Source organism: Equus caballus, chromosome 2 (assembly GCF_041296265.1).
Source record: "Equus caballus isolate H_3958 breed thoroughbred chromosome 2, TB-T2T, whole genome shotgun sequence".
Taxonomy (NCBI): domain Eukaryota; kingdom Metazoa; phylum Chordata; class Mammalia; order Perissodactyla; family Equidae; genus Equus; species Equus caballus.
In genome coordinates, this window is record NC_091685.1 from 112,011,271 (window position 1) to 112,033,922 (window position 22,652).

The 22,652-nt window shown below is 38.1% G+C and overlaps 1 protein-coding gene across 9 annotated transcripts in view; it reads left to right on the forward strand.

Moving 5' to 3' along the window:
- TRPC3 (transient receptor potential cation channel subfamily C member 3) overlaps positions 1-22,652 on the forward strand; it is a 142,895-nt gene that overhangs the window by 100,404 nt on the left and 19,839 nt on the right. For 3 of the 9 annotated variants that reach the window (XM_070259675.1, XM_023636611.2, XM_023636610.2), the window contains exons 4-11: positions 2,879-3,043; positions 5,989-6,205; positions 7,608-7,841; positions 10,190-10,454; positions 13,412-13,607; positions 14,955-15,164; positions 16,457-16,504; positions 18,333-18,416. In XM_070259675.1, coding sequence (XP_070115776.1) covers positions 2,879-3,043; positions 5,989-6,205; positions 7,608-7,841; positions 10,190-10,454; positions 13,412-13,607; positions 14,955-15,164; positions 16,457-16,504; positions 18,333-18,416 — 1,419 coding nt within the window. The remainder of the gene's footprint in view (positions 1-2,878; positions 3,044-5,988; positions 6,206-7,607; positions 7,842-10,189; positions 10,455-13,411; positions 13,608-14,954; positions 15,165-16,456; positions 16,505-18,332; positions 18,417-22,652) is intronic. The other 6 variants (XM_070259676.1, XM_023636614.2, XM_023636612.2 and 3 more) reach the window with 2 other exon arrangements.

Below are 22,652 nucleotides of genomic sequence, written 5' to 3' on the forward strand. Positions count from 1 at the left end.
TATCCAATATAATTAATGCCATAAAGCACATCTTCAAATTTAAAGATTAGCTCAAGGAGGAGGAGCAAGAAGAGGGAGCCCTACAACAACGTTAATATTTCTCTCCTCAAGAGTTAAAGCTAAGAAAGAAAGGCTAGATACTCACAAAGAGGAAATTTGTCCATCAGTTTCATATGGACACATGTCTACCTGTGTCTTTACTTCGTGGAGGATTTTTGTGTCTTGCAGAAACCCTTGTCCTGTGAAAAGTGCATGTTGACTTCCCAAGTGGTATCTGATTTGTTGACATCATATACTCCACCTGTAGATGGTCCTGAATGCACCACTCCCCGTCTGAGCCTGGCTGGAATTGCAGGACTGCCTTTTATTTGCATCTATCTAACTTCCCACAAAGGCAGATCCTCGAAACACCAAGACATTTGGACCAACATTCAAGTTAAGACTATTTTAAATGCTGATTATTTATCCTGGCAAGCATGTGGAGTCCAAGTCTCCATCATAATGGCTTTTTTTCCCCACATTTATTGAGAGTTTACTGGGTGCCTTGGAACAGGGATTGCTTATCGCTTAATACATCACTGATGCTCCTATTTACATCTTCTTGTACCAAATACCTCACACAGTGCCTGGCTTCCCGGAGGGGCTTACTACATTTTGAAGAGTGAATGAATGAATGAATGAAGGAGACAGACATTTAGGAATTGTAGAGGGCAGGAGGGTTTTTAACACAGAAGTAGTGAAACGGGAAAGAAATGATCCAATACACTACAGAGGCAGAAGTGGAATTTTGGAGGAGCTCTCAACATGAATCCTAGGAAGCTGTTGCATAGACCCCAGGAAGCCTTCAGCCTTGATTATATTTCATCATAAATTCAATTAACGACTGCACTGATCTTGAAATACTGTTTTCAAAAATCAGGACTTTGGAAGAGTGCGAAATCTTGAGTTTGGAGAGAAGATCTAATATACACTTAGCAGCTAGCAATGACCAGTGAGCCTCAGGACCTAGGATTTTTGTAACTGAATTGAAAGGATCTTACAAGATAAAATACACTTTTTCACATTAAACTCATCAAGCAAGAAAAGCTAGCGCTCTTTATTTTTAGTAGTTTAAATCTCCCAAATCCTTTCAGTTTGTGTTATTGAAAAAAATTGAGTTAACTATTTCACATCTAATATTTGTAAACTCATCTTCTCCACCTCTGCTTATGAGCCATCAAGTCTTCTTTGTGCACCGTGCTGCAGCGGCAACTGTCACAGCAGACATCAGTGGACTTCCCAGAGGGCGGGTGCACACTGGGGGCAAGAATGAGGACTTGGGGGAATTGTGCCTCTTCTGCCTACCCTGGGGCATGAGCTTGTCTTTTTCTTTTTTCTTTTTCTTTGATTAGAAGAGCTGGTGGGAAACTAGGCACCAGTGAGTGGAAACCTGTTCATTTCCTTGTAGGTGTGCTGTTGATAAATAGCCAAATAACTTGAGGAATTGCCTAGAGTTACTAAGAGTCATTAGGATCGTTAACTAGAACTTGATTAAAGATGAACTCTTTTTCTAGTGGGAACTGCGGCTTCTTTCTTTGCCTCTCAGAGTTTGCAAAAACATTCCACAGGTACTTCCTAACAGGTTCATTGTTATTTTTATTGTTTTTTCGAAGACAGTGATACCTTGATTTTGTGTTGCTGAACACTCTTTTTTCAGGAAGATTAGCTCCGAGCTAACATCTGTGCCCATCTTCCTCTACTTTATATGTGGGATGCCTACCACAGCATGGCGTGCCAAGTGGTGCCGTGTCCCCACCGGGGATCTGAATGGGTGAACCCCGGGCCAATGAGAAGCAGAATGTGCAAACTTAACCTCTGCGCCACCGGGCAAGCCCCTGAACACTTTTTAAAAAAACGCATTTGTACTTGTAGTTGATTTGTGAATGATTCTGAATAATTCCAAAGTTTGGGCAAAGCGCACCTCTGCATTCAAAGAAAGGCATATGCAGCTACACGTGGGCACCTTTTGGCGTAGGGACCTTTTTACGTGGGCCTCACTACAAATACATTCTGCTACCTGAATAAGGACAGGGCTTAAGGAAATCCCTGTCCTTCTAAATAGATGCAGGCAGATAACTTAGCAAAATCAAACTGCAAAATAAAACAAAATGACAGCACTGAAATAAGTATGATTTGCTCATTTTTTCCTGATTAGAATTGTAGTTTAAAAGAACTGCTGGAGATAAATATTTGTGGTTTTTTGACCTGTGATGGAAGAAGCAAGAAAGGAGGACAGATTAGTGCAACAGGGAGGAAGTGACATTTGATGCCAGTTCCTGGAAGCAGTGCAAGTGTGGACCCAGCGTAATATTTGCAGGTTCATTGACTGCAGATTTGCAGTGGTAGTCCATACGTATACATAGGACATATCATGTATATATTTTTCATACATGTAGCTTTTGAGGAGTTGCACATGAAACATAATAACACATTTCTCTTTTAGCTATAGTCTACAATAAACCAAATAGCTATTTTCTTTTTCATTTTGAATTGAATGCAAGTAAGCCAGCAGACAGCAAGATGGAACACATTTCTACAAAGGAAAGCATATGTCACCCAGATTCCAGAGAGGAGTCTGTGAATTAGGAAGAGTTTCAATCAGAAAGAACTATGATTAAGGACAACATCAATTTTACCCTCTTGTTTCCACTTTGGTTTTTCTATTCGTTCTGAAGCAGTTTTGAAAAATGGAGGGAAGGTAAAGGAGAATATTACCAGAGGCTTCCAGTGCCTATATTCTGGGAAAATATCTTTAGGATACACACACAGTCAGTAGTTGAACTGTCGATAGAGGCCAGGTAACCTACCTCTCTCTCTCTCTGTTTCTCTCTGCCAACAGTTTGTGGCTCATCCCAACTGCCAGCAGCAGCTCCTGACCATCTGGTACGAGAACCTCTCCGGCCTTCGGGAACAGACCATCGCCATCAAGTGTCTGGTTGTGCTGGTGGTGGCCTTGGGCCTTCCGTTTCTTGCCATCGGCTACTGGATTGCACCTTGCAGCAGGGTACAAGCCTTTCTACAGCCATTTCCTCTGTGGTTGGTGTACTGTGTCCTTTTGTGATGAAAAAGGGAAAAGCTTCCTACTTAAGGCTCTTATCAGTTTTCCCCTGAATGTTAATTGACTCAAGACCATGAATTCTGCTTTTGTAATGACTGGATCAATTCAAATAAGGGATAAAAAAGGATTTCGTACTAGTGGGATAGATCACATTTGCAGGCATATAAACTTAGCCTTTTAAGATAAAATCCCCGTGGTAGACAGGAGGAAAAGCTACTTGAGTGAAGGAGCACTTGTGCTAATTCTATTGATAGCTTAATAAGTAGACAGGCCAGCCTGTGGAAGGGGAACAGCCCTACTGCGGTGGTGCCATAAGCAGTTGACCTGAGCATGAAGCACTCATCTGAACCTATCAAAGAGATCTCTGGCTGAGTGTATGAAGCACGGTTGCGACCAGTGGTATTCTCCCAAGTCTTCAAGAAAGTGCATGTCAGGTTCCCGTAGCCCTTTCTTCCTTCAGAAGATTCTAAAAAATGTAGAATTTGGAGTTTGGGGGATTTTTAAAATTTTTTATCTAGTTTTGCTCCAATCATTTTGTTCACTACCTTTATCCCTCTCTCAGCTTGCCTGTGTAGAGTCAATTTAATTGTGCCTAAGACATCCTCTAAACGAGATGTGGGAAGGATACAAGTCATGCTGGCAGAATCTGTATTAGGTTAATAAAGGGCACTGCCAGGGAGAAGAAGCTGTTCTGAGATCCTTTAATCCTGTTTTTATATTCCCAAATCTGGTTTTGTTTAAATCAGAGGCAGTTTCAAGCAAAATGAGTCAAGGCCACTTAGAAATGACCCTGAAAATCCGTCATCTCTCGGCTCAGCAGTCTCCCCAGCGGAGTCCTGCTCCGCAGGCACCGTATATGCGCGAGAATCTTCATCCATCTTGCTTTGTTGTTGAGCTGCCTATGCAATTTAAGGCAGAAGGTTTGTCATTTTGATCAATTTTGGTGCCTCGGCTAAGTTCTTTTGTTATATATCATGGAAAAGTACCTTGAGATTCCTCAAATACATAAACACTCAAGACTCAAAACTATAAATAATGAGAGAGCATGTGTGAAAGCAAAAATCACATTCCACCCAAATAATTTCCCTTTCTGGGGGAAATGAAGTAGAAAGTCCAGGTTCCTAAGTGTTTGTCTCTTAGGGCAGCTTAGTCACTTAACACATTACATCGGGTTTGAAGTAGGCATCTTGAAGTCCATTCTTTTTTCTCTTTACTTGTAAAAGTGCAGCTAATGATGTGATGAACTCTGCCCGGTAGAGAAGGGAAAAGAGGGAACTGAATCGTTTCTGGAGCCCACATTTATACGTGCCATATACCACCTAGCCTATGGTGAAAAGACAACATAACAAGAATTCTCCATGTGTATCGCTTTTTTTTTTTTTGAGGAAGATTAGCCATGAGGTAACATCCGCTGCCAATCTTCCTCTCTTTGCTGAGGAAGACTGGCCCTGAGCTAACATCCGTGCCCATCTTTCTCCACTTTATATGTGGGATGCCTACCACAGCATGGCTTGCCAAGTGATGCATAGGTCTGCACCTGGGATCCGAACCTGCAAACCCCGGGCCACCAAAGCGGAATGTGCGAACTTAACTGCTGCACCACTGGGCTGGCCCCTGTGTCTCATTTTTAAGATGGGCATGCTGCTTTCTTTTCATGTTATTTAAAGTTTTAAAAAATCAGCCTCTTGGAGAAACGGACTTGGCACCTCCCACGAATCACTACGTGCTTCCCCGAATGTGCCCTCTTTGCAGCTGCAGAACAGCATGGTGATATGTAAATGTGTTGTTTATTTTTCTGTGTCTATTATGGAAAATGTGACATTTGTCTGTGTGCATTCATGTTTAATCCCAGAAATGTTTGACATTCTTTGGTTATTTGTTGATATCAAATTAAGTTTCTGGATACATACAAAAGCATTTGTTTGAAGTTACGGTCTTTTAAATGGGAACCTTGGTACTTTTTAAGGTCAGACTGAGTTTGAAAGTAGGCTCTGAGTATGTAGAATAGAGAACTTATTTGACAAATCTACCAAACGTACCTAATTCTTGGACTACAGAGACCCTGGAGACAGGAGGAGTTGTTTTTCATTTCTACTAGAACATGGGGCTTTTAAGGACATTATATCACATGGGATTTTAAAGGAGTTACCTCAAAATAATTATAAACTGAACTTTAGAAATGCTTTTGTACTAATTACATGATTTTCCAAACTCAGGGATGATTTTTAGTTAAGTTAACCTACTTAGAGGTTCTAATTATTGTGTATGTCTCTCTCTTCTTATTGGGATAGTAACAAAATATTTATCTTGATTATAATATTTTCTGCCTTTTTTATATCATACAAAGTACAACTTGATTTTGGAACATTTAGAAGTGAGACCTATACTTCTGTAGTAGTATTTTTTTTTAATCTTCAGAGAGTTTGCAATATGCTACAAACACATTATAACATTTCGATTATAAATGAATGAGTCTGCAAACTCATCATAACATTTCAATAATAAAGCAATAAACAGTTACACATTACAAATTTGGAGTTTCTTTTTCTAGACTCTAAAAGCTTTAACATTGCATAGTCTTTCATGTAAAAATAATAGTAACTAGTATATGCTTTGTGATTTCCAGAAATGCATCTGTGAATGCAGTATATCCTAAGACAAATTGGATATCTAGAAACAATGAAGTGTGAAGATTCCTTAAATTATTCTTGGAGGAAGCATCCCTTAGAAGGAGTAATTTTTACAATGTATAGCTCTTCAGAAACAGAAGCCGAATTTTGAAAGTGTTTTCATTTCATCTCTTTTTTCTTTTTAACCTGTATGGTAATTTTCATAAGTGGAAGCTAGATTTTCTAAAATAAAAGTTTCCCTTTTCTTCTGTCTTATTACAGCTGGGGAAAATTCTGCGAAGCCCTTTTATGAAGTTTGTGGCACATGCTGCCTCTTTCATCATCTTCCTGGGCCTGCTTGTGTTCAACGCCTCAGACAGATTCGAAGGCATCACCACGCTGCCAAATATCACTGTCATTGACTATCCCAAACAGATCTTCAGGGTCAAAACCACCCAGTTCACGTGGACCGAAATGCTAATTATGGTCTGGGTTCTTGGTAAGCCTTTTAAGTATTCTAATGTCTATCAAAAATAATATCCATATAATTATTGTCATTTTCTATTTAAAATGTTATTGTACATTATATGGTGACAACATTACTGTTGTAAGATAAGCAGAATAGAAAAATACTTGAATAATTTAACAGCTTGATAATGCTAAAAGGTATTCCTTAACACTAAATAAAAATTTTTATGTGTAACATGAGCCTAATTATAAATATACTGTATTTCAGAAATCTAACTTCAGTTCTTGAATAAAATATAAGTTTTTTAATGTGACTCACTGTGATGATCAAATATTTAATTGAAATACTTGTGGAATAACCCAGTGGCTATTAACGGATTAAAGAATGTTTTATTGCTTTAGTTCTAAAGGTTTTCTAGGAGGGTTTCAATTTTCAGAATGTTTGTTACTTCACCTCACAATAGCCCATTTTGAATAGCTGTGTTAAAGTGAAAATTTTAAGCGATGTGAGAAAAAAATATGAAGAGTGGAACCAGTTTATCTATTGATTACTAATTCAAAGTCATTTTTGTATATTCTTCTATGTCACCCGGCGTGTTTCTTGGTATCTTCTCAGTTCCTGAATTAATAGGTTGGTTCACTCCTATGACCTCAACCTGGGTCAAGTAATTATTTTATGAATTTTATTTTGAGCTGTTACATTTCTTTGTAAAATTCCATAATATTTTCCCCTTATATAGTCAGGACAAGTTGTGAAATTGGAATATTTTATTCTTTTCTCCCAGAATGGCATTTTCTGCTTTAAGTTTCTTCATAATTTCCTAGGGCTTACTGTTTAAGGGTTTCTTCTTTTTCCAATGATATTCCTCACCTCCCCAGCAGGAAGCTGAAATGAGGACAGAGGGTAGGGGACAGGATGTAAGCATTCCTGGATAATTTGGAAAGCATTCTTGTTAAAACTATACAGTAAGTTTCTCATTTAGGGGCTTATTTCTCTGATAATCACTATGGTTTGATCCTTAACCATTGTGGTTTTATAAAGATGAGTTTTCTCCTCGCCTCCAAAAGTTTCATGGGGCCAAATTGTTTGACTTGAAGAGCCTTCCTTGCTTATTTCCTCTCCCCCTTCCTGCCCGCCCCCCCCCCCCCCCCCACACCATATGAGCAGCACCGTTTCTGGTGCCACATGGAGAACTGTCTTTCTCCAAAATCTAACTTGGTGGCATGAATCGTTCCTTTAGTCGAAGCTTCTCCTTCCATTTAACTCTGCCCAGGGCCTCAGTGAGCTGCCCAGTCGTTCGGTGCTTTATGGTGTCTAGTACAGTGCTTCACATCTGGGGCCTTTTAGAGGTGGGGCCTGCTGGTGGACAAAATAATAGCTTCTGATCTAAGCTATAAAATCTAACCTATACCCTCTGTGTGTGTTGTGACAGGAATGATGTGGTCTGAGTGTAAAGAGCTCTGGCTGGAAGGACCTAGGGAATACATTTTGCAGTTGTGGAATGTGCTAGACTTTGGGATGCTCTCCATCTTCATTGCTGCTTTCACGGCCAGATTCTTAGCTTTCCTTCAGGCAACAAAAGCGCAACAGTATGTGGACAGTTATGTCCAAGAGAGCGACCTCAGTGAAGTTACTCTTCCACCAGAGATACAGTATTTCACTTATGGTAAGTTCTAGCTGCAGGGTTCTCTTATGTTTGGGGAAGGGTGTTGGAACCACATTTTGGAAGGAAATATTTAGTAGGAGGCATGTTTTGAATGTGTGTGGACAGTGGAGAACGCATGAAAACTGCGTTCGTCTCAAGGCTATGACTCTCCCATGCTGTATGGCTTTGTTCGAGTTAATTTACTTCTCTCTGCCTTAGTTTGCAATCTATAAAAAGAAGATGTTGCAAGGTAGGAGAATATTACCTTTAAGCCTAACAACTTCATTACTCTTTTACATGCTTAGGACATGAAATTGTTTTAATTAGAGTAAAAAATAACTTGATACACTGCTTGATGAGGAAGATGAGTCCCTGAGAGCATGGACTGGAGGAGATAAAATAATAGATGGTGCTAAACTGCCGTACAGGTGAAGTGAAGAAAAATTCAGCAGAGGCAGGAAGTAGGAGCTAAAGTGACCATGAGAGGGTAAACTCTGGAAAACTTGTAGAAATACTGGAGAGGAGGGCCAGCCCTGGTGGCATGGAGGTTAAGTTTGGCACTCTCCACTTTGGCAGCCCAGGTTTGCTTCCCAGGCACAGACCTACCCTACTCGTCTGTCAATGGCCATGCTGTTGTGGCGGCTTACATACGAAAAGAGGAAGAATGGCAGTGGATGTTAGCTCAATGCGAATCTTCCTCAGCAAAAAAAAAAAAGAAGAAAACCAACCAGGGAGGATTTGTGCTCCTCCTCAACATGACACAGAATGGAATTCATGCCAAACTTCTCTATATCATAAAGAGCAGGGAGACCCCAGCTGACATCCAGTGTGCAAGGATACTTGCCCAGCACAAACTGATGTTCAGCCTTGTTAGCCTCCCTTCCCTTGAAGCCAAGCTGGGGAGCCACAATTAGCAAATTTTCATATAGTTACAAAATCTTAAATACGGCAAAGACTTTAGAAATTATTGTCTAATCCTCATTTTATAGATAAGGAAACTCAGGCACAGAGTTTAAATGTGTTCTGATTATGAAGAATAACTCCTGATAAGTACAATTAAGGCTTACACTGTGATAAGTACAAGCAGCGTGTTAACATTATTGAAGAAGGCTGGGTGCCTGCTCTAAAATTAAGATGTACATTTCACACATTGTGAAATTTAAACGCTTTATCTCTTATTGTCAGCAAGCAAAGATTTCTATATACCAAGGAGACCAGATCAAATGAGCAAATGATTACCATTTATAATTAAAGAATTAGCTACAATATGTATCTTGTGTAATATATATCTTTGTAATATATATAATATATATCTATCTTGACTGTGTAATATAATCTTGACTATTTCAATGTATATACCTTGACTATTTCAGTAACTATTTAAATTTATTCACATGTGTCTAATGACTATCATCTGGAGGGAAATTTGTGAATTCAGGCTTCACTCCTTATTATGTGTATGATTTTGGTCAGGTTTTTAACCTTTCTAAGTCTTGATTGCTTTAAAAAGAGGATAATAATAACATGAAATCCATAGGGTCATTGAAAGCACAGTGCCTGGTACATATTAAACATTCCATAAATGTTAATTTTATTGTTGTTGCAAATATGTGCAATGCCTCCATTCTTCGGGGAGTGACCGACTTCGCAAAAGGTTAACCACGTAGTGTGTCGTTGACCCTCCAGGGAGATGAGTACCTAATAGTCTGCTGTGAACTTACTGAGTGACCTTGAAAGGGGTATTGAGCGTCCTCATTCAGAATCTATATCCAAAAGTTTTGTACCTCAGTAGCATTTTACATTTTCCAGGATCACATTATATTGCTCAGATATCACATTGACAGCACCATTGTTATTCAGTGACATTCTTCCTTCTCGTAATAGGACATTTTAGTTGCATAAACTGTTAGATGAACTAATTTCCCCATGAAATATGGGAAAAGAAGTTTTGTGCCAACTGAGCCTATAGGATGACAAAATAGCTGGTCAATTAATCTGGTAACTGAAGGGACAAATCAGTCAAGTCTGTTGTTTTGTCATCCTGGACACAGTCTGTGTCTAATGAAGTGTTTTCCCTCTTTCTTAATCTTTTGTACTTTATCCTGTTTCTATTCAATGTGAAGTCAGCGAAGTCAGCTTAGTATCTTTATAATAATGTTTCCTCCTTTAAAATAATCCATGTGAATGTAGAATTCATCTATTTCTGATTTATCATGAAAAATAGTGCCTAGACAGTTACGTCTAAAGTAATTTCAACTGAGATAATAGCCACCAAACTGTAGGATAGATCCTATTTAAGGTATTTATTTTGCGTGGTTAGCAATGAATAGAAAGCTCCATTTTAAATCTTTTTTTCCCTTTTTTTCTAGCCAGAGATAAATGGCTCCCTTCCGACCCTCAGATCATATCTGAAGGCCTCTATGCCATAGCCGTTGTGCTCAGCTTCTCTCGAATCGCGTACATCCTCCCTGCGAATGAGAGCTTTGGCCCCTTACAGATCTCTCTTGGAAGGACAGTGAAGGACATATTCAAGTTCATGGTCCTCTTTATTATGGTGTTTCTTGCCTTTATGATTGGCATGTTCATACTTTATTCTTATTACCTTGGGGCTAAAGTAAATGCTGCTTTTACCACGTAAGTAAAACATCTTATAAAAAAGGTGTGATGAAGAAAATTTCAATGATTGTAATAAGGATGTTTTTAAGAGAAAAAAGAAGCCATTAAAAACAGTTAATACTTGGGGCTGGCCCCATGGCCGAGTGGTTAAAGTTCTGTGTGCTCTGCTTTGGTGGCCCAGGTTCACAGGCCCAGATCCCCAGTGTGGACCTACTCTCCTCATCAGCCATGCTGTGGAGGCGTCCCACACACAAAATAGAGGAAGATGGTTTGGAAACGGTTGTTAGCTCAGGGTGAATCTTCCTAACAAAACAAGCAAACAAAAAACAGTTAGTGCTTGTGTGTGATTACTTTGCTCCAAAGGTTCATTTCTTTGAGCTTAGTGAGCATTCAACCAGAGAATGGATCAGAATTTGGAAAAATCCTAGACAAAACTGGCTATTTTAAGAGAATTGGATAATAAATTTTTAATAATTGGATTTCTCTTACATTATGCATGACATTAAATTTAGTTTCATCATTTTATAGGCATTACTACTATTTCAAAAAAGAAGCATCAGCTTTTATTTTAATGTATCATTAATCAGTATAGGGATTTGAGTCAAAAGAAATCATAGGTAAATGTTGTACAGCCCACTGTAATGGTAGGACCCCTTCCTTCCTTTGGTCCTTCTGTGCTGGGGACTCCCCTTCCCCGTGAGATCTTCCTTGATTCAGCTTCCTTGGTTGTTGTCCTTTTAAAGTCCCTCAGCATGGAAACATCCAGAATGTGAGATCCTCACTGGTGCTTAGTTGTCATGGAGGTGGGCCCTCCCTCTGCACTGTAGTCCTTCCAGGTGGGGAGATCATAAACCCTCCCTGCTGCCCTTTGTACCCTGTGATGTCACCACTGGAAACAAACTAGACCTTCAGTAAGGTCCCTGTAGACTAAAATAGAATAACAAGCCCTTCCAGGCATCTAAATTGTTTTGAAATTAATTCTTTCAAGTAGTTAATATAGAGCAGGTCTTAGGGGTGAAAGACAACTGAAACAAACTCTATTGTAATAAAGAAAACAAATCTGCGCGAACCCAGTAGGGGAAGGATAGAGAGATCCTGCATTCAATGCCATCCATGCCCCCTTTGTCCTTTGAACTCATTTTATACATTCCCTTTTCTTCACTATGTTGTATGAGGATTGGCAACATGATATAGTGGAAAGAACATAGGCTCGAAAATCAGGCACACCTGGATGGGAATGCAGTCTGCTGTTTTCTAACTGTGGCCTTGGGTTAAGTTACTTAACATTTCTCAGTGTTAGTTTCCTTATTTTTAAAATAAGCGCAATAAGGTTTAAATCAGGTCATTGTGAGGATTATGTAAGGTAATTTTTATAAAGCCTCATGCCCACGGTAGGAGCTCAGGCCCTGCCGGTGTCCCCTCCATTTTGTTACTTCCTCTCCCCACGCATAGATTCTCCACTCCTTACAGAGTCAAACAGAACGAAGTCAGGGGTGGAAGGTTTGCAAAGGAGTAAGAGAAAGGAGTTGGAGAATTTTGTGATATGGTTAAGTTATGGCAGGAACAAAAAGGTGGTAGTTTTTCTTATTCTCCTTTTACCATCTGTCCTATAACATCATACAATTAATGTTTCATAATAGACAGTAATTCCATAGGAATGGGAACCTCTCTATTCAACCCTCTAGCCCTGGGGTCTAAAATAACAGGTGTTCCATCAATATTTGCTGAATGAATTAATTAATAAACACACTAGTATTAAAACCTACAAATCTATAGATTATTATTTAGAGTTAGTTATAATAAATCAAAAAAAGTACTGTTCTTTGGAAAAAGGACTTACTTTTGAACCGTCCTTTGTAATGGAAGTCTGCATGTGTAATTGTTTAATTTAAGAATTATTCTTACAGTTCACTGATCAGTGATGCCAACTTGACTATATGACAAAACCAGCCAGATTTGGTTGACAAAAGTTCATTTAAGGGATAAAAGTAGGTAATTCGTCTGGTGAGGGCCTAAGTGCTCATTACTGTGATGGAAAAATCAGGAAGCAGTTTATATGAATTAAGAGAAAAGAACAGGAATGTTTCATTCTGTTGCCTCCTCTTCATTTCCAGTTAAGTGTAACTTTTAGGTAGGTAATATATTCATGTACCAAAAACATTCACACAGAGAGGTGTCTGCAGCAAAGCCTGTTCCCTCTTCCCCCGTGGACCCAGTCTCTTAGTTCTCCCTTGTTCCCAGACGCAATGGCTTCTTTTGGTTACTTTAAGAGAGATTTTTTTGCATAAACAAGAATATAAATATTTGTATACCCCTCTTTTTATATTTAAATGGTAGACTATTTCACATTTGCTATATCTTATTTTTTCACTTAATACCGTATCTTGAATAGCATTTTATATAAACAGGAAGATAGATCTGTCTTATTTTTACCCTGGTGGCTGCATCGCATTCCATTATATGGATGTACCAGAATTACTTGCCCACTCCCCTATTGATGGTCATTTAGGTGGTTTTTATTATTCCCTACTGCAGGGCTGCAAGGAATATGTTTGTACTTACTTTTTTTGAAATAGGTAGATAATTTTAACTCCACCCTTGTTCTACGCCAGAACACCTGATTCGTATTTCTAACCACCTACAAAATCAGACCCTAAACTTCCACCCTTCTAGGAGAAAGGGATGGTATTATGGCATGACTTCAGCTTTCTCCTGCTGATTTCAGAGAATTTCACTCGATGATAACTTACAGAAAAGCTGGGAATTGGTGCCATTTAATCGCCAGTTCCTGAAAGTCTGAGAAAATAATTTCTATTGAATATTATAGTAAAATAATTCTACTCTGGGGGTTTATGATGATGATGTTTTATGATGGAATTTTACATCTGTACAATATTCACACCCTAAGGTGTTTTTACTTTTGACTTTTTAATATGAAAACTGTTTATTTATTGTATACCTTGTTCTTTCAACAGTGTAGAAGAAAGTTTCAAGACTTTGTTTTGGTCAATATTTGGCTTGTCTGAAGTGACTTCTGTTGTGCTCAAATATGATCACAAATTCATAGAGAATATCGGATATGTTCTTTATGGAATATACAATGTAACTATGGTGGTCGTTTTACTCAACATGCTAATTGCTATGATCAATAGTTCATATCAAGAAATTGAGGTAAATCTGTTTTCTGTCCATGCTGTCTATCCTTGTACGCTGTAATAGCATACTGATGTGCTTTCGTGCCCTATGGAGCAGCTCAGCTCATGTGAACAAAGAGGCTTACACCTGGGCAGAGAGAGCCATGGCCTTTCTGTTTTCCAGTTGGATAGATGGGCATATACCTTCCAGTGTCTTCCAGGAGCACAGCAGGGGTCCCCATGAATTGACCATCACTCTGCCTTCTCTCAGGTTGTATTTCCAAAGTTTTGAAGTTTGTGGCTGGAAGAAGTATTGGCCATGGGAAAGTTATTCTCTCCTAGGTGAGCCAGCCAACCCTCTGAAAGATTCTGGTGGAGAAATCACTACACGTCTGGCAAACATTGATGATGTTCTTTATCCAGTCAGAATTTTTGGTATTCTAGAAATCACTTCACGTTTTGTTTCAGATCGGGCTTGGTTTGGTGTCTTCCCTCATCGTCGTACATGTTTTCTTACATCCTCCAGTTTAGAGCTCAGTATCTTTTTAGTGCTTTGCTGTTTCTTAAGTCCACTGAATCTCTATGTGTGTTTTAGAAACACATAAGATAGTGTTCTCAAAGCAAAAGGTATGTCCTGCAGAAATGACAGATGTGGTTCTCTGAACACCTGCTTGGGTATATAAATGGCAGTCTGGGCAGTGTGAAATGAGTGAGCCAACTTCCTCCAACTACGGACCCCTCCTCTTCATTTCTTCTCTCCATCCCTTCTACCAGTTAGGATTGTTATGCCCATCACAGTGGGGCAGCACTGAGGATAAAAAAGAGAGAAGACAGGAATAAGCTACTGAAGCCCTTATGTGACATTTGAGGACATATGGCAGACACATAAACTCCAAAGTGCAGTTTATCTGAGTGCTGTTTTTCTTCCTTTGCCCTTGGAGTATAATATGCTATATCTACAATTGGCTTGGATGGGTCTAGTTGAGGAGGGAGGGTGGCAGAGAGTGGGGAGCTATTGTTGAATACGCAGCATTGGCCAGGGCGGGGAGGGAGGGAGGCATTAATCTTTTCATCCTTCCTTGACCCTGAATTCTTCTTGTGTTTTTGCTTTGTTTTTGGATGGGGGACAGGAAATGCTGCTTAAATTTCAGTGGGTACAGATAGAGGCATATGGAAGAAAAAAATTAAAAAAATGAATATCGTAAAAGTGATACTCTAAATATTATGTATGCCAACAGAGATTATTTGCAGATAAGTATATATAAGTCACTTACATATTTCAAAAGCATAATTTAGGTTCATTGTAAGACCCTACTGGAGTCACTTATTAGAATATTAAGTTTTAAAAATGAGTTGTTATTTCTTCTCTGTTTTTGTGACACAGGACGACAGTGATGTAGAATGGAAGTTTGCACGTTCGAAACTTTGGTTATCTTATTTTGATGACGGAAAAACGTTACCTCCACCCTTCAGTCTAGTTCCTAGTCCCAAGTCATTTGTTTATTTCATCATGCGGATCATTAACTTTTCCAAATGCAGACAGAGAAGGCTACAGAAGGATATAGAAATGGGAATGGGTAACTCAAAGTCCAGGGTAGGTATCGAGACCTTACCAAGACCTTAAGATAAATGTTTTGTCTTTCTCCTTGTCTTTCCATGTTTGTTCAATAATTTTTATGCGTGAACTTAGAAGATGTTGAAAGTAACTGTCCATTCCATAATCTTTCATAGACTAATACTTTATATCTTCATAATGTTTCAAGAAGTCACTTAGTCTGTACCTTGCTTTTGGTTAGAATTTCATGTAAACTACCAGATTAAAAATAAATAAACAAAAGAGCTTCTTTATCTTGTTAAAAGTAAAAAGAAAAGTTGTTGTTAGAAAACACTCCATTTTTTTGTGTTCCATGCTTCTCAACTGTTACTCTGAAGTTAAATAGTTTTTACCTCACGTTTTCCTCCTGGTGGTGCGTATAGTTCACCGCTATCATATTCTTTTTATTTGTAGAAACCCTTTATTGGGCTAAATAATCTATTTTCATTTAATATCATAAAATCAATACAGGTCTAAGAGCATCCTCAAATATTAACCATAAATACCTGTTTTATAAATAATCAAGAATAGATTGTCCTTGAGCTGTCCCTGTTGAGTCATACTTTGATTTTAACAAAGATGAGTTTCATGATAGCACTTTATTATCATGAACTTAATTTTCAGAGATAGAATTGGTATGGGAGACAGAATGATATGAGAAGAACTTCAGATAATAGGGAGCGAGGCAGAAAGGAGGAAATTTGTGGAGTTAAAATATAATTGCTACCTAAAGTTGCAAAAATGGTCCATAGCTGTAATGCCCTGGGAGCCCACAAGATTGCAATGTTATTTCCTTTAGGTTCAGGCCTTCCTGAGCAGAGGTAAATATTTTTTCTCAGTTGAAGCTGGGAAAAAAGGCTGAATTAGTGCAATTTAATTTCTCACTTTTTTAAATAGATGTGTGTTTCCGAGATTTGTAATACCCTGGCATCTTATTCTCTAAGAAGGTGGCCTTTTAAACGTTTTTTTTTGTTTGACCTGGATGTGGGCTCTTAAGGCTATTAGGTTGCAAGGCAGTGATTGGCTGTGACATCCCATGATTTCAAATAATACCTCCTATGTAGACAGTGAGAAGCAGAGTAATGTGAGGAAGACAGCCTTGGTGTTAGACCTGGACTGGAGTTCTGGTGCTTATGGCTTGTTAGCAAGTAAAATGGATGAATCTCTTCATCACCCTAAGCCTTAATTGTCTCATCTGAGAGAGAGAAAACTTCGTAGGGTTATTATGAGGATGATATGAGATGTACAAAGTTCCAGCCTCAACAAATATCAGTGCCCTTCCTCATTCACAGTTTTCAAAGTGCTTTGCTGTACACTTGAACCTCATGCAACACTGTGAGGTAGGTAATATCGTTATTCCCATTTTATAGATAAGACAACTGAAACCATTAAAATAACTCACTTATGCAGAGTCATAGGAGCTAGCCAGGGTGAAGTAGGTGCAAATTTGAGTTTTCCAGTACGAGATGCCAGCTCCTTCTACTGCACCTGGCTGCCTCCTGCTCCAGAGCGGCTGTGGCTCTGGCTTGGTTACTGCCCTGCTTCTTCCCCAGGGCTGTACCTTCAGCTTCGGGGGCAGCTGGTCTCTTAAAGGGGCCAGGCTCCAATTGCCACCCTGGGCAACTCCTGCTACTGCTGAAATAGACTTTGTTCTGAAGTCACTTTGTTTCTCTGGAGATTTATTAACTGAAGCTTTATTATTAAAAAAAGAAGCCTGTCAAGCATGAGAACTCACAGCTCTTGTGCTTTATACCTTAAAGTTTTCTTTGTGTAGGCAACTGATGTCACTGACTCTATTCCCAATAGTCATAAGCTGGAAGGGGGAATGCTAACAGTCTCGTTGAGAAGAGCGCCTTGTGGTGGCTTGTGGCTACCTAGACCCATGCGAAGGAAGCGCAGCTTGTGCACAGGAATGCGAGGGGAGCGCTGTGCCCCATTTAGGGTGTCCTCGCCTGTCTGTATTGCACCATTGGCGGGAAGAATAGTTTTGCTCAGAGAGGTTGCTAGAAATAGAAAGGAAGGCTGATCTCTCAGGAGCCATGATTCTTAGCTTCCCAGTCTCCCCTTACTGGTTAAAAACTGCCATTTTGATTTTATTTTTAAATTGTGCACGGAGCTGTTTAAATCCCTTTGATCTATTCATAGATACTCTCTGTGTACTGAATTTAGTAAAAATTTGGAGAAATTATGTTCTTTTTTCCTTTTTAGAAGAAAGAAAGGAGCCTCAGGAGGTCTTTTGTGTTAATCTAGACAGCTAACCTTGGTCAACAGTCAGATACTGACCTCCAATGGCAAACAGGAGAATTAACTTTGTTGGCCAAGGGTTTTTCCTGACACAATTGTAAAAGAACAAAGTTAGGAGTGTCCTTGCCTATCAGAGCCACTTCCTTCCTCCCTAGCATCCTGCACCTTCGTGAGTTAAGGATGGTGGGAGAATTCAGGTGGTGAGGCGGATCTGTATTTTTGGATAGGGGGAACCTGCCTTTGAACCTCACCTTATACGTAGCAGCTTGCCCATGAATAAGAGGCAGACCCTGCTCACATATGTGAACAGTACACAGTAATGGTGCGTTCCTCTTGTTTTCTCTTCCTACCCACTCAAAAGTCAAACCTTAAAAAGAAAGAGAAAAGAAAAGAAAACCAAATTCTCTAGCCTAGTTTTCTCCAACGTTGTAAACCTCACTCAGTATAAGGCCAAGATACTTAGGAAGATGTCTTATTTTGGCTCATATTTTAGGGCTACAAAATACCAAATGATACTCTCCCAACTTGTAGTGTATTTCTGTTCAAGTGTAGGAGAGGAACGTGGGCTCAGGAGCGGAGTTGCTTCTATGCAACTTTGCTTCTAGATGCCATGCATACATTTGATAAAGTATACAAGGTCCCCAGGAGCAATTATGTTTAGAACGAACCAAGTTTTAAAAATATTTTTTCAATTAAACAGTTCCATTACAGTGTGTCTTGCCAAGATTTTGATAAATGTAAGCATGCTCACATTAATTTTTACCTTTGGAAACACATGAAATCACTTATAAAATTCAACTGCCACAAAATATTTCTCAGAAATGTTGACTCCAAAAATGTTATCAAGGAGAATAAAGTAGACTATATTTTTGATTTCCAAATGAATGTATTCTAATTTACTAGGTTAATTGTATTTTTTCCTAGTTAAACCTCTTCACTCAGTCTAACTCAAGAGTTTTTGAATCACACAGTTTTAACAGCATTCTCAATCAGCCAACACGTTATCAGGTAAGCATCCATTAGACATGTGTCTTTATCTGTACGGAATTCCATATATGTCTCTGTGTTCGTGTGTGTGTGTGTGAATAGTGAGTAGAATTCTATTCTTTGGATCTACTGTGAGGAGAGAACGGAACAGAGAAAATAGGACATTAGTTGGAGGGGACTTCAGAAATCAGAGTCCAAGTCCTTCCTTTTTTTTTGTTGTTTTTGGTTGCAGAAGAGTTCCTTTGCGATGTTGAAAGCAAAATGTTGCCACAGTTTCCAAAGAGCACTTACATAAGCCTTGAGCTGGAGAACTCAGTGGGAGATATGGTACATTAGGAAAATAATGCTCTCACGGTGTGAAAACCTATTACGTTTCTCCAGATAATCCCTTTTTCAAGTGGATCCTTAGGCTCTACTGTTTCATCAGTACTACTTTAAAATATCTTATGCATTTTCATATTAGATAATGACATTTTACACTATTCTCCAACTCACAAGAGGTTGTAGTCCTTTATTTTCCATCTGGTTGATCATTTTGACTATAAAATCTTTAGATTTATGAGGTGTACAAGATCACAAGAAGAGGCCAAGGAATTTATAATGTAGGATGACATCAGTTAGTGGGTATAATCCTCTTCTTCATACAATTTTCTTGGAAGCAGCAAATTCTGCAAAATTGCTGGGCTCACCGATTGTCAAAGCCTTGCTTTTAAATGGTTACATTATATTCCATTATGTGGTTGTATTCTTTATTAGTCTTTTATTGATGGAAGTAGAGGATATTTCCAATAGTTAGCTATTACAGGCAATTACAGGTATATAAGGTGCATGGCATTTATATACATGACATTTGAAACGTGCAGATCTACAAAATTGTCTGATTAAGGTATATCTGCATTTTGATTTTTTAGCTATTATCAAACTGATTTTGATGGAGCTTGTATCTATTTATGTTCTCACAACAAATGTATGAGGGGGTCCATTTCCTCCTTAATAACCATCAATGTGTTACCAAAGTATTTTATCTTTGTCAAATAGATAGATGAAAATGATATCATAGTGTAGTTTTACTTTGCATTCTTTGTAATGAATCAGCTTGACCATCTTTTTTTATGTTTAGTGTTCTATATGCTTAAGACTCAACATATATTTACTTTTCTTGATGGGCTTTTTGTTATAAATCAAGAGAAATTCTTAAAAGAATTCATTAATTAATTCTTAAAATAATTAAAAATTCTTTTAAGAAAATCAGCCCTTTGTGATATGAGTTGAGAATTTTTCCCCCTAGTCTGTGTGTCTTTTTAATACTTATGGGTGTTTTTTCCCCAATTTTTTATTTTTGTGTAGTCAACTTTACAAAGTTTTTATGGCTTCAGATTTTGTGTCCTATTTAGAAAGATCTTCCCCCATATGAGAATATTTAAGAAATTTTTTTACCCATATTTTCTTTAATACTTTTATGGTTTCACTTTTTATGTGAAAATATTTGATCCATATAGAATATATTTTGATGAAATGTGTGGGATGGGGATCCAGATTTATTTTTCCTCCAGATGATTACACAGCTGCATGTGTTGAATAATCTATCTTTTTTATTGATTTGAAATACCACCTGTATCATTTACTAAATTCCTATATCTACTTAGATTTATTTCTAGGATTTCTATATGCTGTAGAACCACATTATTTTAATTATTATAGTTTAAAACAAAATCAAACAAACAAAATACACAGGCGCACACACACACGCACACACGTCCTTACTTTAAGACTTTATTTTACACAATTTTCCCAGCAGTCTTTCTTGTTTATTTTTCTATTTGAAATTTAAAGTTGGCTTGTCTAGTTTGTAAAACATTCTTTGGTACTTTTATTGTGATTGTGTTAAGTAGAATTGATGTCTATATAATGTTCTGTCTTACTTTTCAAGAACTTGATATACCTTTCCATGTGTTCAGATCTTCTTTTTGTGCACTCAGTATCATTTTAAAGCTATCCTCATATCGTTTAAATTAATTAGGATTAGGTTTGGTGCAAATCAGGGAAAACCACAAAATGCCAACCACTAAGGAGCTAAAAGAACGTAGAAATGTATTTCTCTCTCCTGTTCAAGAAATCAGGAGGTAGTCATTCGAGAGCTGGCGTTCGGTATCTACCAATGTCAGGGACCCAGGCTTTTTCTTCATATTACTTTGTCACAAATTTTTCAGTGACAATTTTTTTCAGATTTTTTCAGTCTAACCTGATTCCATGGTCCGAGAAAGCTACTGGAGCTCTGGCGATTACTTCTTCATTCCAAAATACAGTGAGAAGGTGATGGGGAAGAGAGATCCTTCCTCCTATAAGGAGCTTCTGTAAAGTTGCATAAACAACTTATTGTCAACGGAGGCTTGGAAATAAAGTCTTAATTCCTAGAGGCCATGTGTTGAGCTAAAAAACCAAGGAAGAGAATTGACAGTCTCTGCTGAAGTGGATTATGTTATTTGTCATATTGCTTATCTTTATATCTTTACACATACATATCTCTCTGTTACTTGATTTATAAGTTTCAAGTTTTGTCTTTTGACCTCCCAACTCTAAAATATGAGAAAATCAATGTGTTTATTTTATCTTTCACCATTTTCCCCTTCCCCTCCCAGCTTTTGCTAGTTAAGTCATTAGAATGGTAGAGGAGGGAAAAAACCTTTCCTCTACCCATTAGGTTCAGTAGCTGGGCCTTGCAAATTAAACTGACAAAAGACAGATTAACTAGAGGGAAAAACAGAGTTTATTTACGCATGCAGAGTGCATACACACAGGAGAACTCAGTGATGAGTAATTCAAAGGGGTAGTTAGAATTTGGGGCTTATATACTGTCTTAGCAAAGGGTGATAAATTTGTAGAGAAGTGACAACACAAAGAAAAGAGGTTTGGGTTCCTAGGGGCAGTAAATTGTGGAAAAGCAAATATATGGGGAAACTAATGGTGGAAGACTAGGGTTACTTTAGTAAAGTTTGTTTGTGCAGACCCATCTCGGTGCCAGCTTTTTGTCTCCAGTGATGACAGTTGTTTTTCTTCCTCCTGGTATGAGAGAGAGGAGGGGGAAGACGTTCACAAAGGGAAATTTATGTCTTGCTTTTAAGCATACGGGAGGAGAGCAGTGAGCTCTTTCTGTGTTTTCTGCTTCTTAATTGCCTTCAACTCAAAATAATCCTTATGCCATAGTGATATATTTTCGGGTGGCATATTCTGATCCCCTTCTCTACCTTGTTGGGATTATAACCCAAATTTGTTTTAGTTTTAGTCCCACAGTTAAACAGAGTTAATCCGTACCACCAGTCTTTCTGCCATGATTTTCCATTAATCTCTTTGCTGGCTGAAGTTTGTCTTCCTATAGTTTCTTCCAAAAGAGCTCATGGAAACTATGTTCTCTGAGTTATTTCATGTTCTAAACTGTTTTCTATTTTCTATATGTTTATATTGACTAGCTGTAAAATTCTTAGATATGACTGTACTTTCTTAATGTATTTGTAAACGTTGCTCTCCTGCTGCAAGAATGGAGTGTTGATGTGGAAAAGTTCGTGGCCAGCCTGATTGTTTTTCTCCTGTAGTTGACCTGAGATTTTGATTCGAATACCAAATTTTCTTTATCTTTTAAATCTAATAACTTGCTATTGATGGTTCTGTAGGTAGATCTGTATGAATTTTTCCTGGCATAGAGTATGGTTTTTCAATCTGTACTCCAATGTTCTTTTATTTCTGAATAATTTCCTTGAATTCTATCTTGAAATATTTTTTCTGTTCCATTGTTTTGGATCTCTTCTGCAAAGATGACAATTAAATGCCTGCTGAATCTTCTTTGCCTGTCTTCCATTGCTACCATTTTTTCTCTAGTCTAAATTTCTCACCCATTTCTCTTTTTTGGCTCCTTTTTTATCGTACTTATCTTATTCCTATCTATCCTCATATGTGCTGCTTCAGATTTACCTTTCATTTCTGCGGTGATTTTGTTTTTTCTTTCTCCTCTTGAGATTTCTGAGCTTATATTTCATCTCCTTTTGGCTTACCATATTTTCCTTGACCTATTGTGCTCCTATTTCAAAGACAATATTGGCCCATATGTTTAAGAAATTGTGTTTAAATAATGGCATTGTATATTTTCATCTTTTCTTTAACATTTTTCTGATGAGTGTTTTCTATTCGCTATGTGTTTTATCCTTTTTTTCTTGGACTATCAATATAAATCTTTATGTAGATTCATTACTGATGATTTTTCAG